Source organism: Dipteris shenzhenensis, chromosome 24 (assembly GCF_047967505.1).
Source record: "Dipteris shenzhenensis isolate YYH24624 ecotype China chromosome 24, Dip_SZ_1.0, whole genome shotgun sequence".
In the NCBI taxonomy this organism is placed as follows: Eukaryota; Viridiplantae; Streptophyta; class Polypodiopsida; order Gleicheniales; family Dipteridaceae; genus Dipteris; species Dipteris shenzhenensis.
In genome coordinates, this window is record NC_141619.1 from 37,253,313 (window position 1) to 37,270,611 (window position 17,299).

The 17,299-nt window shown below is 41.0% G+C and overlaps 1 protein-coding gene and 1 pseudogene across 1 annotated transcript; both read left to right on the forward strand.

Annotated features, from left to right (window-relative positions):
• The first annotated feature begins 110 nt into the window (after positions 1-110).
• LOC147886564 (uncharacterized) lies at positions 111-1,080 on the forward strand. The gene has a single exon (XM_087395916.1). The coding sequence runs from the start codon at positions 258-260 to the stop codon at positions 849-851; it is 594 nt and encodes a 197-aa protein (XP_087252042.1). The 5' UTR covers positions 111-257; the 3' UTR covers positions 852-1,080.
• Positions 1,081-1,125: 45 nt separating this feature from the next.
• The window catches only part of LOC147886565 (uncharacterized), a 31,607-nt pseudogene continuing 15,433 nt past the window's right edge, over positions 1,126-17,299 (forward strand).

Genomic DNA, 17,299 nt, shown 5'->3' on the forward strand with positions numbered 1-17,299 from the left:
TTGCCCCTTCGCTTCCCTTGTAGAGCCACCTTCCCCTTCTCCCTTTTAAAGCTCTCACAGCAACCATCCATCCCTACAAGGTTGTCTAGATTTGCTTCTTCAAAGTTCAACCTGCGGCAAATCGTTGATCATCGTCTCTGCATCGAGCAGCACACTCTCACAATACTTGGCCGCCTCCCTCTTCCCTGGTCTAGGACCTCCAGAGAAGCTTCGCAGCATACTCTTGTTTCTTGATCTTCTGTCAGCCTGCACACAATATGGGCAACCATCTGGGCTGTATGCTTCTTGTTGTCGATACTTCTTCCCACATTAAGGTCTTGCATTCTCACGACGCTCAGATTTCCGAGTTCCAAGAGCCGCTCAAGGCCGCAGAACTTATGCTGGAATACCCAAATCAGTTTGTATGTCATTCTAGCGTTCTCTACAACGGGCAGCGAATTTCTGCTCTTGCTGCGGATGACGAGCTGAGAATGGGGCAACTGTATGTGCTTCTACCCATGAGGAAATTGAATGGGCGCCTTTCACCTGACGAACTAGAGTTCTTCACTTCTCTGACCGCCAACGTGAACGTGAAGCCTTGCAAGTCTGGGCATAGTAAGGTCACGCCCTTGCCGCAGACGTTGGGCACAGGGCCCGTAGAGGTTCAAGGTAAAGGACAACACCAGAAGCCCAAATGTGGACAGGTTGGTGTGCCTCGATCTCCGCTTCGTAGCCTCTCACTTCAATCCGATGATAATGTGGGGCTGCTACCGATGGCTAGCTGCACGCGCCAAACGGTGATTCGTAGATCCAAATCGTGGATGCCAAAGCTAGAGACCATCAACGAAATGTCCATGGCGGTGGCTTGCTGATCAGAACTGAACTGAACCCAGGGCTCGGGGAAGAAAGCTTTCCAAATGGGCCGTTGTTCCTTACATAGAAATTAGCCTGACGATTGGCTGCGACGGTTCTTAATGAAGACCGGTTACAGCTTACGACGACTCTTTCGACGATTACGAAACATTTATTTATTCGAGCGGGATGATAGAATTCACAACATCTGAAAACCCTGACATAGTCGAACTGTGATTTTCGAATTCCGGCTCTAATTTTAAATACACAGGTTGTTAGAACACATTTTACACTATGCATTCGTCTCTGGATTACTTTCCTAGCCAATTGATATGCAATGGCCTTGATTATGGAATGGCTGCGGTCGAGTCTCCGCTACAAGTTTTTGATGGTGGCTTTTGACTGCGCAAGAATCCCTGGCAAATTCCCATTGGCCTGGATTCGTTTTTGAAAGTTTTGTGCAATTGTTCGAAAAGATATAAAGAAAGCGTACTCAATCTGATTAGTAGGGATCAGACTTGTCCATTCTTGCTTCCAAAATAGCATAAGGGCGCATAAGGCTGTTGCAAATAATCGGGCATGTGAAGTTCCAAACTTCCAAGCCTATTATGGGAAATATGGACTCAAAAAGGGCCTCACAAGGATTTTGCTAATTGGGAGGAGAAATGGCATAGTACCTAATCGCACCTCGAATGAAAATGCATTAATTAATTCATCACGTCGCTGCTTCTAAGCTCGAAGGGATAGAATAATTCCGCTCAACACTCTCATCGCGATTAAGCTTCATTCCTCTCAGCCTCTCCTCACTCCGCTCTAGCCTCTCCCTCTCTCCTCCCTGCTGATCCCTCTCCTCTCCCCTCTCCCTTCTTCTCTCCCGCTCCTTCTGCTCTCCCTCTACCCTCTCCCTCCCCTTGTCCCCTTTCTCCCTCTTCTTCTCTCTCGCTCTGCCTCCCCTCTCCCTCCCCTCTCCCTTCCCTCTACCTCCATCGGCTCAGTGCCACAGTGAGTATTTATAGACCTCAGGTTCTTCGGTTTCTGGAGACTTCTGATAAGTTACAAATTCTTGGGCTTCTAGAGATTTCTAATTAATCGCATGATAAACCTTACCTTAATTGACGCACAGATTATTTCTCTCCCTCAATCATGAGCTGAATTAATTAATACAGACTTTTTTCACGCAGGGGGGCCTATTAATGCGATTAGATAAATGGATTAATTAATTGGTAGGGAGCATAGATGCGAAGCAAGTACGTAAGCTTTAGAATGTGAGCTTGGAGGTAAACATGAGTCTTGAGTGATGAGCACAAAAGTTGCATTCAGACTACATAGGCATGCTGATGCTCGTGTGCTAGGACGCATGGGGTACACGTTCTCATATTTCTTCTCACCCATTGCTCGAGGTGCAGTTGTGAATTCTACTCACCATCACTTGCATTCCAATGGCTTCCACGCTTAGGCTCTTGGGGGGATTTGTTGGAGCAGCTGCCACTGCTCAAACATTCACCTTTTAGGCTTTCTCATGCTAAGAGACGGGGCCTTCCATGATGGTGAGGAGCCCGCTATCACTTTCTATAGGGACAACTCGTCTTGGTGTCCTAACCGCCGCGAGCACATGTGGATCTAGTTGGAGGAGAAGAAAATAGCTTACGAGGTGGAGAAAATCAATTTGAAAGGCTATGGTGAAATGCCCGAATGGTATATGAGATTAATGGTTCCATCTAGGCTTTTTCCAGCTATAAATTTCAAGGGCAAAGTCATTCCTAATTGTGTGGACATAATGTTGTTTTTGGAAGAGGCCTTTCCTACCCACAAACCGTTGGTTCCACCCAAGGGCACGATAGAGGCATTAGTTGTGGATGATTGTTTGAAGCTTGAGCAGCATCTTGTAGAACCTTGTTCCGAATGTATGAGGGTCGGGTTCTTGGGTACCATGGAAGCCTTTAATAACGCAATGGATAGTGTAGATATTACTCTTTAGCAGTTCGGGGAGCCTTATTTTTTGGAAAATAAGGTCGGTCCTCATCCAAGTCATGCCCTTCGTTAAAACTGTGCTTTTCATGAATGTACTTTTAGAGTGGGTTAAGTTGGGAAAGCCCAAAATCAAGCAGTTGCATAAATTTTCAGTTTTGCTAACATCATGCATTGAGAGATTCTCGGTAGAGTCCATGAGACATTGGCATTTCCAGGTGCTAATTCATATGGTAGATTCATTAGCACTGCCTCCAGTCGTTTTTGTGAATATTGAACCCAATGTTTCTACACCTTTCTCTTACATTTCTCAATCGATGCTCTACTCAATCATGACGTAGTCCAATGAGCATGGATTCTCTTTTATGATAATTTAATGTTTGATTTCATTTGAACGCAGTTATCTTTAGTGGACGCTGTGTTTGCCCCATTTCTTGAGAGAATTCTTGCTATTGTCTAGTACTTTTTGGGACCTCAGGTGCAAGGAGCAGGACGATGGCCTGATTTAGATGCATAGTTTGATGCACTGGATAGTAGGCCTTCATATCAGGCTGTAAAATCAAACGATTTTACAATCTCTCAGATTCAAAGTTGTAGGTCCAGTAGATTACTCCCTGCTAGTAGTGCAGCTTACAGGGCAAAGATTAATGGGAAAGATGGCTCCTGAAATTTGCCATTAAAACTAAGAGAAAGTGCTTGGGGCAGAGATGATGGCAATGGTAGTAGTTTTGCAAAGGAAGAAGCCATTAGGAAAAAAGGGAACTCATTTTGGGGCAGTGTAAGAAATTCGCTATTTTCTCTTTTATCTCTCCTCTAAAATGTGGAGAAAGCAATAAAATATGAATATAAGTCCGTTCAGTGTGTCAATCCAGGGAGGAATAAAGATGTCCTTTTAAATAACTGAGAAGATGTTGCATAAAGAGGCACTACAATCATTAGAATCAGTGCTATAGGAAATTGGTCTCCATGGAGGAGATGTACATATTACAAAGGATCTTAAAAAATCTACAAATGGAAAAGATGTCCCTATCAAGCCATCTATTGGTGGAGTAAAGCCTAGAAGATTTTAGTCTCATCTAGAGAAAAGAAAAATAAATGGCAATAAAACAACATATGTATCAAGGATAAAGTATAACTTGTGGGGAAAAGTACACAATGCTCTCAAAGATCATTAGGCAGATGGATTGGCAAGAGATGTCAAGGCAGAAGTGTGGAAATGCTTAGACAAGCTTTTTGTTTTTTGTGACCAAGGTGCCTGGAGCAAGAATGATCAACAAGCATTTGAAGAAGCGGTAAAGAGTTTTGGAAAGGCAATGAAAGAGGCTTGGACAACATGTAACATAACTCACTACATGGTAAGAACAATAGCTTGTTTTTATGCATGTATTTTTTTAAAGCAAACAATATTATTTTTATATATTTCTAATGCACACTTGCCTATGTATCAAAACAGTATATAATCTATAATCCCCTTTTTTTCTTTGTAAAAAATACGGATGCCCTACAATTTGATGCACATAGGGAATGGAGAAATTACACTACATGGCACGAGATGCATTCTTTAGACATACACAACATTTTGGAGGAAAATAGAAGTCTTTCAATGGTTCTATCGAGGCATACTACAAAGGTTTCAAGCCAAGAAGAAAGTCAATATATCACAAGTTAAGCTAGATTTTAGATTTGCTCAAAAGGAAAGAAGGAGGCAGATTTTGGAGAACTCAAATGCAACACAGAGACATGCTCAGTGGAGGCGCTCAAAGATATTTGTAAACCACAAATTGGTAGATAGAAGCTAAGTGCTAAATCTTTTTCCTCAATAGTTGTCATTTACTCGGGGGGGTCACTATGTATAAACCCTCTATATCACGTGCGTTCAAGGCCTATATTTAAAGTCCCTTATCTGTAAAAAATTTCATGAATAAAATGTACCCCTTTTCTATACAAATCTGTAAAATTTTTCCAAAACTATTTTAAATAGTCCCTTATGTATATTTATTTCTGTATATTTTAGAAATAAAAAAGATCCTTCTGTTGAACTCACGTGATAGGGTTACATATGATGAGTGACCCCCCCGAGGTCATTTAATGTAACAAAAAAATGTTTACAATGAACAATGACTTGGATCTTTCATGCATAACAAGATAGCACATATTGTGTCATTGTATGCAACCATTGAAATCTTTGAAATATAATACATATATTTCTACTTCAAAATGTACATTGTTTTTGTCATGAATACACATAAACATAACTAAGACATTCTCAAATGATCTATTCTCAGAATTCAACTCTACTTCCATCTTGTAAAATATACAATGATATAGGCTATTTCTCCAATGATTTGCCAACTTTGCTTGGAATCCTTTGTGAAGAGAGTGGGAGAGAAGGAAGGAGTCTGACTTGTGGCTTTCTCACATACACAATGGGGGAATATACACAAAGGTGGAGGCTGAAAACAGTTTTCCTCTTCTTAGTTGTGAAAGCCAAAAGAATTCTCTCAGTACAAAAGAATAGGTGAATCCTATATGTGGGTCTCAAACCCAACTCAGCTAACTAAGGTGGCATACTAACTGAGCCACTAACTAGAGTACATAAAGATAGCTGTCATCCAGCTATTATTCATGGACGGTGTACTAACCGCATCTACAGCTAATAGGTCAGTGACATAAATGCACAATGGTCACCTTGGCATATCACGAGTGGAGCTCGATATCTCAACACTCCCCCTCGAGCTCAATTCTAATTCCTACACACCAAGCAGGTCTCTGAACTTGCACAGCTTCTTTGCACCCAATGCCTTCATGAATATGCCAGCTACCTGATCCTCTGTGCTGACATAAACTAGATCAATAAAACCTACTAGAACCTTCTCCCACACATAGTTATAATGCACCTCAATGTGCTTTGTTCTACCATGATAGATTGGGTTATTTGCCAAGTGTATACTGCTCATGTTGTCACAATAAATGACCACTGGCCCATCTATAGACTGATGCATATCATAAAGTAGCTTATGCAACCAAGCTGCCTCACATGCAGCCATTGTTGCACCCTTGTACTTAGCCTCTGTACTTGACAAGGCAACTGTAGGCTATTTCTTGTTGCTCCAAGTGACTATAGCACTCCCAAAAGAGAACATATATCCACTTGTAGATCGTCTATCAGAAATACTACCAACCCAATCAGCATCAGTGTATCCATGCAACTGTATCTGAACCCCAGTCTCATAAAATAGTCCATACTGCAATGTGGACTTCACATACCTCAATATGTGTCTAGCCGCATCCAAATACGGTTTCCTTGGAGCCTGCATAAACTGACTTACCAACCCAACAACATAGCTTAAATCTAGTCTGGTAATAGTCATATAAATCAAACTTCCTACTATGCGTCTGTACATAGTAGGGTCTTCTAGAAGCTCACCTGCATCTATGCTCAACTTCACATTCTACTCCACAGGAACTGAAATAGGCTTACAGCCTATCATCCCATATTTGGATAGCATGTCCAATCCATACTTCCTCTGCAAGAGCCATATCCCACTTGTGGGTCTAATCACCTCAATGCCCAAGAAGTAACACAACTCTTCCAAATCCTTCATCTCAAACTACTGCTTCAATAGGATTTTCACATGAAGGATATCTTCATCACTATCACCTGTGATGATCAAATCATCAACATAAATGACATGCAGCATAATGCCTTTCTATGTTTTTCTCACATAAAGTGAGAAATCTGCCTTGGAAATCTGAAAGCCAATAGTGACAAGATATTATCCTATCTTGTCAGACCATGCTCTGGGTGCTTGCTTCAAGCCACACAAGGTTTTCTTCAACCTGCAAACAAACTCAGGATGAACAGCATGACCATAACCTGGTGGCTGCTCCATATAGACCTCTTCTTGCAAATCACCATGTAAGAAAGCATTCTTTACATCCATCTGATGTAAAGACCATCCCTTTGATGCAGCCATAGCAATGACTGCTCTTACGGTTGCCATCCTTGCAACCGGACTGAATGTTTCTTCATAATCACTGCCATATGTCTGTGCATACCCCTTGACAACTAATCTTGCCTCGTATCTATTCACAGAACCATCTACATTGTGCTTCACCCTATAAACCCACTTGTAACCAATTGAATTCTTGTCTTTAGGCAAAGGCACCAATTCCCATGTAGCATTTTCTTCCAAGGCATCCATTTCTTCATTTATGGCTTTCTCCCATTTTTCTTTTCCCATGGCTTGCTCAAAAGAAGTGGGTTCTGGTTCATGTATCACTTTGACCATATAGGCATAGTGAATGGCTGTAAATCCATCATATTTCAGCCTATCCACAAGATACCTAGTTCTGGTAGACCTACACAAAATAGGCTCATTACTAGGTGCTCTCAAAACATCCCTTGTCTTCCTTACTCTAGGCATAACAACAGAAGGAATACTCAACTCATCATTAAGGCTCTGTTCTGAGCTACTAGATTCACCATCCACATAAGAGTGACCTGCATTCACATCAACCATGGGCTGATATACCTTCTCTTTTCCTTTTTGTGATACTTGCATACCACTATCTGCATTGCTTTGAGGAGATCCTACTGATCTCAATCTGCTTGTCCATGGTGAAGTATGTGAATCACTGCTAGAGGACACTACAGGTCCACTAATATTTTGTGATTGCTATTGTGAATTCTGTGCAACATTACCATTTTGTGCATCTACATCATCAATCACATTTACTGGTTTATACCAGCTGCTCATCTCATTAAAATCAACATCTCTACTCACTGTAAACTAACGAGTAGAAGGGTTATACCATCTAAACCCTTTCTGCTGCAGAGAATAACCAATAAAGATGCACTTCTCAGCTTTTGGATCCAACTTGGATCTCAACTCATCTGGAACATGAACATAGGCAATGCAACCAAAAACTTTCAAATCGGAAATATCTCGTTTCCTACTAGTATACGTCTCCTGTGGCACCATGCCATGTATTGCTGCAGTGGGAGTCCTGTTCATTATGTAGACTACTGTAGCAACTGCTTTAGCCCAATAATAATCTGGCAGGTCTTTTTCGTTGAGCATGGCATGAGATACCTCTCCAATATGCTTGTTTTTCCTTTCTGCAAGTCCATTTTGTTGTGGGGTATGACTGCATGAATATTGCTGCTTTATGCCATGCTCCTGCAGGAAACTTGCAAACTCATTTGAGAGGTACTCTCCCCCTCCATCTGACCTTAGGCATTTTATTTGCAGGCCTGTTTCTTTTTCAACCATAGCTTTAAAAACTTTGAAATGCCCAAACACTTCACTCTTCTTTTTTATAAAAATACACCCGAATTTTTCTGCTATACTCATCAATAAAAGTGACAAAATAATGACAGCCTCCAATAGATGCAGCTTTAGTAGTCCACACATCAGAGTGGATTATTTCCAATGGCCTCTTACTCTCTTGAACATGGCTAGGAAATGGTTTCCTTGCCTATTTTCCAAATTGACAGGCTTCACATACCTTATGCATTTCTACAACCTTGAACTTAGGCAATCCTACAACAATATTTTGGGCTTGCATTAATTTAAGTCATCGTACATTAACATGACCAATGCGTTTATGACAGATATCAATATCTGCAACTACACCGGTCCCATGTGCAAACATTGCTGCACTCAATTTAGGCATGTCCGCATCCAACGTAAACATCCAACCCTTCTTCTTCCCTTTTGCTATCAACCGACCTTTATTTTTCATATCCTTAACAAAACATCCATGAGGATTAAATCTAACCTGCAAGCCCTACTCAACCATTTAACCAACAGAAACCAGGTTCTTGGTGATATTTGGGACATGAAATACATCGGATAGGTATTTCTTTTTTCCATCCTGCATAGATAAAGGAATTTTACCAATTTGCACAATAGGATGTGCAGTGTCATCACCAGTCTCTACAAATCCTGGTCTTTTCATTTTCCTTGCATCCTGCATCCATTCTGCATGACCTGTCATGTGCTTTGACGCACTTGAGTCAACATTCCACACATCATTGCTTTCTTCTGCACTTGTCACAGAATTGGTCATGTGCTGCACCATAAACAGATGCTCACCCTGTCTACTAGAGGATGCAAAATTGCCTTGTTGCAATTTTCCAGTCATGATGTCATTCTGCTTTTTATAGCAATCTTTAACCATATGATCCATTTTACCACAGTAGTAGCATTCAACATTGCTGTTTGCATTTTGGCCTCTCTGCCATCCACCACAACCTCTTTGGCTCCCCCTGCCTCTAAAGTTACCACGTCCTTCTCCATAGGATTGGTTTTCTTGAATTTGCTGGATATTTTGATTTCTACCATGGCCTCTGAATCGGCCTGCTCTACCTTTGCCTCTACCTTTTCCAGCATTTGAGTAGAAGACAACTTCTTTTGAAGTTCCTCATGAAGAAGATTCACCACCATTTCTCTACTCTTCAGAAATTAGAAGAGCAATCAACTCCTCAAAATCAGGAAAATTCTCAGAGATGGCAATGGATGTTCGGAATTGTGCATAATCCCTTTTCTAGACCATTCAAGGTCATGGAAACTAAATCATTATCTTCTATTTTTGACCCAATAGAAGGAAGTGCATCTCTAATCTTCTTCACCTTCATGTGGTAGTCATTGATGCTCATATTTTCTCTCTACACATTATGCAACTCCTGCTTGAGCTGCATTTTCCTAGCTCGTGTACTTGTGCTATACATTTTTGTCAAAGTATCCCACGCCTCCTTTGGCGTGCTTGGATCCTGAATATGCACAATCATAGAATCTGAAATACTAATAGACAGCCAGCACATAACTTTTATGGCTCTCTCATGCTAGTCTTTAAATGCTTGCAACTCCTATTAATTGGGAGCATTAGGAATAACTGGTTCTTGTTTAGCTCCAGTAATGAACTCCCAATAGCCTTTTCCCTTAAGGAAATTTGTCATTCTAAACTTCCATGCTTGGATGTTGTTCTTGTCAAGCTTTTCAGTGACAATCTGTGAAAGAGCATCAGATGCCATTACAAGACACTGCAAAATATTCTATCACTGTAAAAAAACACAACTTCTGCCTCACAAGGGCAAATTTGCAAAACTGACGAGAGTGGTATTTGACCACACAGTCACTTCCTAGTGACGATTATGCATCAATAGGCAATAAGAATGATTCTGTCACTCCCAATATCTCTACGCACAAGCATACGATGTTATTTCTACGATAACTTTTCACCGACCTACAAAATAGTGGTCACACAGCAAAAATAGGGCACTTTTTTGAGTGCCTGCGAAAAACTTTTGCCATCAAAACAGGCCCTGAAATGGCCTCGAATCAAAAAAATGATTTCACCAAGGGCTTCATCCTATCACGTAACATGTACTACTCTCTCGCCAGACTGCGAAGGGCATACAAATCTGAGACAGTGCACTCTTGCACTTTCCAGCTGTGCTACCTGCAGAGATTTGCTCCCAAACTTGAAAAAAAAGGAAAGCAACACTGATCCTCTTACTAGGACACCGCGAACTTGGTTTGCTTTCTTGATCTCCTTACTACGAACCGAGCTGTGATACCATGTGAAGAGAGTGGGAGAGAAGAAAGGAGTCTCACTTGCAGCTTTCTCACATACACAATGGGGGAATCTCGGGGGGGTCACTCATCATATGTAACCCTATCACGTGAGTTCAACAAAAGGATATTTTTTATTTCTAAAATTTACAGAAATAAATATACATAAGGGACTATTTAAAATAGTTTTGGAAAAAATTTACAGATTTGTATAGAAAAGGGGTACATTTTATTAATGAAAAATTCACAGATAAGGGATTTTAGAAATATGCCTTGAATGCACGTGGTATAGAGGGTTTATACATAGTGACCCCCCCAAGGGGGGAATATACACAAAGGTGGAGGCTGAAAATAGTTTTCCTTTTCTTAGTTGTGAAAGCCAAAAGAACTCTCTTAGTACAAAAGAATAGGTGAACCCTATATGTGGGTCTCAAACCAAACTCAGCTAACTAAGGTGGCATACTAACTAAGCCACTAACTAGAGTACATAAAGATAGCTGTCATCCAGCTATTATTCATGGGCAATGTACCAACCGCATCTGCAGCTAACAAGTCAGTGACATAAATGCACAACGGTCACCCTAGCATATCACGAATGGAGCTCGATATCTCAACACAAATCAGAGCAATGTAGTAAAATACCAAATGCCATGGATCTTATATATATTATAAAGTTCAAGCCACCACGGTGGGTGGAGCTCGGGGTTCCATCCATATTAATTTCAGACCACTATGATGGAATCCCCCAGATGGGCTAGTAACCATGAAGAAGATGCCATGTGGTGCCACTCCGATGGCTAGTAATTAATTACCAACCTGATGGAATCTTAGCCACAGTAGTCTTAGCCATGATAGAGGTGGCTGATGAGAGCCAATACCACTGGGCAGTAATTCTCATCACCATGTCTAATCACTTATTACCATGTACTCTAGTTCTCTACTGAGCATGCAAGCCCAATGACTAGTAATTTTTACTGCACTCATAGTGATCATGCATGCTAAAGTGCAGTGGTGGGCGGTGGCATGATGGAATCATAGCCACGACAGACGTCGCTGATAACAGCCACCATCATCAGGAGATTTCCACAAAAGTAAATAATGAAGCCTAATCACCTCTAATCCCTCAATACCATAATTTACTACAGTGGTAGTAATCATGCATGCAAGCCTAGTGGTGGTAACTCGAAGCTAAGTAATTGCGGGCCACTGTGGTGGCTGGTAATTAACTGCCAGCTATCTTAGCCACCACCATAGACGTGGCTAGGAATCTTAGATGCTACCACCTCTAATCATTCATTACCATGCAAGTCAGTATTAGCACCTTGAAATATTCAAAATTCAGGCCAACCACTGCAGTGGCTATCACCTTGACAGTAGTCAGCATGGTCTACAACCACCACGATGGCTCTCACCTTGACATTGTAGTTGAGCTACAAACCACTATTCCATTCCCTAACCGTTTCCTCTTTTATCACTCAAGAATGTTTCGTTCTCCCTTGCAATCTCAAGCCTCCACTATTCTATTTCCTTCACTGCTTCACATCTTCTATCCCTCTCAACCATTTCTTTCTCCCTTGCAATCAGAATGCAAACTCAAGCCTTGACTATTCCATTTCCTTCACAGTTTCATCTTCTATCCCTGTCAATCATTTATATCTCCCTTGCACTCTTCCTACAACTTCTATCCCCTCTCGTAATGGACCTTGCACAATTCGGGAGCTCCTCACACAATCTCTCCTCTCCCTCTACAGCACAGTGCAAGAGCCCCTCCTCCCCTGATCTTGAAATCATGACATATGGGAGCTCCTCTCTTGCTCTTCAAAAGCCCAATTTGGATGCTCTCCAAAACTTCCCCAGGATGATGGAGGGGCTACTAGTCTGGCTAGGTTGGAAGATTACCATCAATGAAAGCGTGATTGAAAATGCTCTAGGAATTTATGGAGGCAGTTTGCAAGCACACTTTTTTGAGAAACATTGGAAGAGTCAGGATATTCTGGACGTATACCCAATGCTCAAATTAGTAAAGATGTTGGATCAATATTTTGAGCTTGCCAATAGACCTCCAAGATGTGCTGAAGAAGACCATTCACTTCTTCCCTAATGCACGAGGAACCTACAAGTTCTGGTATGTTCAAGCAACAGTAAAGCAATTGAAAGGATGCGATGTATTTTCGTTTACTTGTATTTCTCCCCCCCCCTCGGTTCCCTTTCTCTATTTACAGTCTCCCCTTCCCCCTTTTTTCCATCACTTCCCATCTAATTTGCCATGATCCTAACCTACCTATAATCCTTCACATCCCCCCCACTTCCTCTCCTAGTTCTTCATCTTTTAACTTATCTCTTTCCATTTTTAAAAAAATTATGTTTTTGCCGTCTTCCCCTTTGCCCGCCCCCCCTTACTTGTAGTCATTCTCACTATCCATAGTTAACTATATCCCCTTATCTCTTTCTACATTTCTTCTCCCTCACTAACCATAACACTCATCTACAAAATGCACTCATTTACTCTATAAATTAGCAAATTCCAATTATCATCTCAGTCCATTGGAGTTGCAATGCACCTAGTAATGGCATCTGCCCTCAAAGGGATTTTTGAGCAATACAAGAAGCAAATGTCTTAGAAGTTGACTTTTCTACAAGAGAAATCCACCGATGCAGCAAAGGCAGCGCAACTTGAGAAAAGTCTCAGGGAAGGTGCAGAAGCCAAGGTAGAGGAGGAACAAGCAAGGGCCTTGCAAGCACAAGAGCAAGCTGAGGCCACTACAAAATTGATCGACATGGAAAGGCATAGATGAGAAGAAGCAAAGAAGCACATGAAGGAGCTCCGAGATAGGCTCGAAGAAGTGAGAAATGATGGGGACATGGTAGACAAGGAGCTAGAAAAGATGCAAAAGGACCTTGAAGATTAGAGAGTTAAAAAAGGAGGGTCTTTACAAATGGCTCTACAACATGTAGAACACATTGAACATTGAAAAAGACCAGATGATGGAGGAGCTAAAAAGGGAGAATGTAGAAACCAAAAAGGTGATGCAGGAACTACAGGAGAGATTTAATGCCAGGAAGGATGGGGCAGAGAGCACTCGGGGTAGAGAATACAATGAGGCAACTCCCAGGCCAAGAAGGATGCAGAGAGCACCCACGGTGGAGCAAGTTCTAGCCACCAGAGTGGAGCAAGTTCCAGCCATCACGGTGGAGAAATTTATAGCAGCCACGGTGAGGATTGTTTTTTTGAAAGACTATTGGAAGTCCAAAGAGCAAGCTACAAGACCCTGCAAGAAGACTAGGATAGATGTTTGCACGAGCTTGCCGTGGCTTTCAGAGACAAAAGATTTGATTAGATCACTAATGTGAGACTAAAAGATTTCGATTAGTGAACTAATGTGAGACAAAAGATTTTGATTAGACAACTAATGTGAGACAAAATATTTAGATTAGACAACTAACATGAGACTGAAGAATGAGAAGGTTGGGCTCAATGAACTCTCTCCCTATTTAAGTGCAGTGCAGACACAACTAAGAGCCCATTACAAAATCTAGCCCCAAAACTCTGTACACCAATCCAAACTTTGTACACCGATCCACCTACTATGAATCTATGACGTACCCAAAAACTTTGGAATGCTTTTGTTCTATCAAAAAATGATGTTGGATGGCATCCACGTAGAAATAGACCTAGAGAAGAAGGAGGAAAATAGTTGCCAGGAGGACATGCATCAATGGTGGGTGTATTACTTGGAGTTGGCACAGACAGTGAATATTTCCCTCGCTATTTTTTTCCTGCTCCTCTAAGGTACTTGTTAAGCTCATGACATAGGTTTCTTTTTGCAGGACATGATAGAGGTGCGAAGATGTATAGAGCGCAAAGAGCAGGATGAAGAGGACCCCTAGCAAAAGGAGGAGTTACTATGGGTGTATAAGTTGGAAGAGTCAAGAAAACAGTGTGTAATCTGAGTGTGTGAAGAGGTCTGCCATTGTGCAACAGACTGGGCATTAGAGCTAGGAGATGCTTGCTATTGAGAGGTTGATAAGGTAGTTGGGAGTCTCGAATTTCCTTGAAAAAGAAAAATGTATTGTTTTGAAATAATAAAAATATTGCAGACATTTCTTGAACTTGTGGATATTCTCATGGTGCTTGTAATACCTGATTTTGTATCGACCTGCTTCCATATTAGTACTTAAATGTTTTAAGTAGCCTGGTGGTTGAAATATGACAGTTAACTATAACTAGTCTAAAGGGCACTAGCACTGTGCAACAAATTTTAGGATAGCATGGCAGTAGTGTAGAAAAAGCATGGTAGTAGTGTAGAATTAGTGCAAGATAAATTATCGCCAGTGTGGTGGTTGGTTGCACTAGAATATGAATAGCCACCAGCATGGTGGTTAGCTTCTATTATTACAAGATCAATGGATTTGTTATGGGAAACCAGTAGAGTGGTTGTTGGGATATACTAAAAGCAAGCATGGGATGAAATTTGATGGTTAACAAAACATTAAATAGTCTAAATGGCACTGTTTTAGTATAGCACTGTGCAACAAATTTTAGGATAGCATGGCAATAGTGAAGGGATAGCATGGTAGTAGTGTAGGATAAGCTATCACCAGTAGCAGGGTGGTTGGTTTGCACTAGGATATGAACAGCCACCATTGTGGTGGTTTGCTTCTATTATTACAAGATGAATGGATTTGTAGGATGTGTGGACTCGTTATGGGAGACCAAACGATAGTTGTTGGGATATAATAAAAACAAGCATGGGTTTTACCGTTTGGGATTTACAAAAACAATTTAATAAAATCAACATGATGGCTATTTGGGATATACTAAAAAGAAGCAGTCTCAATACAAATTCCATTTTGTAGGAAAAGTGGACATATTGTTTCCCTACAATGAGACTATATACATTTTTTTAGTACTATCTCAGTCATCCTTATCCACCGCTCCAAGACACCCAAATATGTGCTCATGTGTGTCCAAATCCAATTTGATGACACTCTTTCCCTTCTTTCGTTGTGGCATAGCTTGCATCTTGAACTTAATAACTCTTACTAGATGAGAGTACACACATGTTTGTGGACTCTTATGTAGTAGTTTGTAATTGCGGCCTCTCTTGGATGTTTTTTTGTACTAATTATCCTTAAAATTTTCCTCAACCTTGTACTTACGTTTTGTGCACTACAGTAAAAAGTATGAGTCATCTTCCTCATTCTCCCTAGAATCTGCAACAATTGCAAAGTTATCCCCCTCTTCTAGACAGTCAATGAGGTCATCAAAACTCTCTCCAAACTGTGGCGAGTCGTTTGTCTCTCCATTTTTTGTCACTCAATCTGAATGTAGAGGGAAAACTTGAACTCACTCCCACGTCTTCGTAGTTGCAATGTTCTCACAATCATCATGATCCCCTATGATGCACGCAATACACAAACAAGAAAGTTTTCTCATTTCAATCAATTGGCTATTTGAAAAGCCCCATATGCTATGCAGACCATGAACTCCTTTAATTTTCTTGCAATCATGCCAACTTCTCCTTTGCACTTCATCCACTTTCACTTCATGGAACACTCTGCATACTATAGTATTCTTAAGGGTTTGTTTACTGTATGTTGAATGTGTGCCTATGGAGAGGTTGGCTATAAGCCAGGTTACAACATCATGGGCATCATTGAGTTTTTCTTGAGGGCATGCTAATTGGTGTTTAACCAGAGCTTGCTTAATAATAGCTCCACATCCATCATGTTCACCCTTGCTATGGCTAGACCCAAAGAAATTCCACATCATGTCTAGACCGATCAGGGATTTGAACCTTGACACGAAGTAAAATCCACGTGCTGATTTAAATTGAGAGGTAGCCATTTCTGACCACACCCATTGTTGTTTAATATTTTCTACATGGAGATTTTGCCTTCTTCAGCCATTCCCAATGGAGTAGAAAAGAATGTTGCACAAATAGGGTGTCATGTTCCCTATCATCTAAAATGTAGAAAAGGTAAGTGCGTTGACTCTGTGAGTCAGCAAGCAAATTGGCATCAGGCATGGAAGAATCAAGCAAATGACTATATGTGATGCACAAGAATTGTTATGTGCTTGTTGCACCAGTGACCACTTTGTCTCATCTTGTTCTTGAAAAGAATGATTTTTTGCAAAATCTATAATAGATACAATAGTGTCATGGGGAAAATTGGCAGCCAACTGGCCCTGAAATTGTAAAGCACATATTTTGGGATGGATTGAACCACATGACCTACAAGCTCCCTTGGCTCGATGCTCTTATATGATAGTAGCCATCTCTTTTTATCGAATCCTTCAACATTGACATTTTCAAATCTCCTCCATTTTAGAGCAACCTGGTTGTCTTCCCTCATTTCCTTTAGATAGACATTCAATGTCATCTTCTTTAGCTTCAAAGTGCAATGCTTGCATGTGCTGTGAATGCATTCAATCCTCTGCCACTCATAGTCTCCCTTTGGATAAACCACTAGCTCCCACAGAGACCTTAGGCTACAAAACCTGCCCTCCCTTGCAACAGATGATGAGGATGTAGGTGGCCTACAGACTGTGCATTCATTGGCGAGGCATGGGCCTTGATACCCATGGAGAAATGATCCAACACAATCAGATATCAAGTCATTCATAGCTTGTCAGGCCAGGTCAAAGTCTATGTGTGTTTTGCAATAACAAACATTCCTATCTTTGAGTTTCCTGACATTCCAGGGATTACAATGCTCAAAGCTCCTCTGACCAATTGTCTAGATTCTAATCTACAAACTTAAGATATAACTCCATTTGCTGACCCAACATGCGGAAACAATAGAACAATGAGTACTAAGAGAATACAAAACATAGTCTAATTAAAGTATATAATGAAGCAAAATAATTTTTAACCACCATGTTGGTTTAGGACAATCACAATTTCAATCACCGGGTT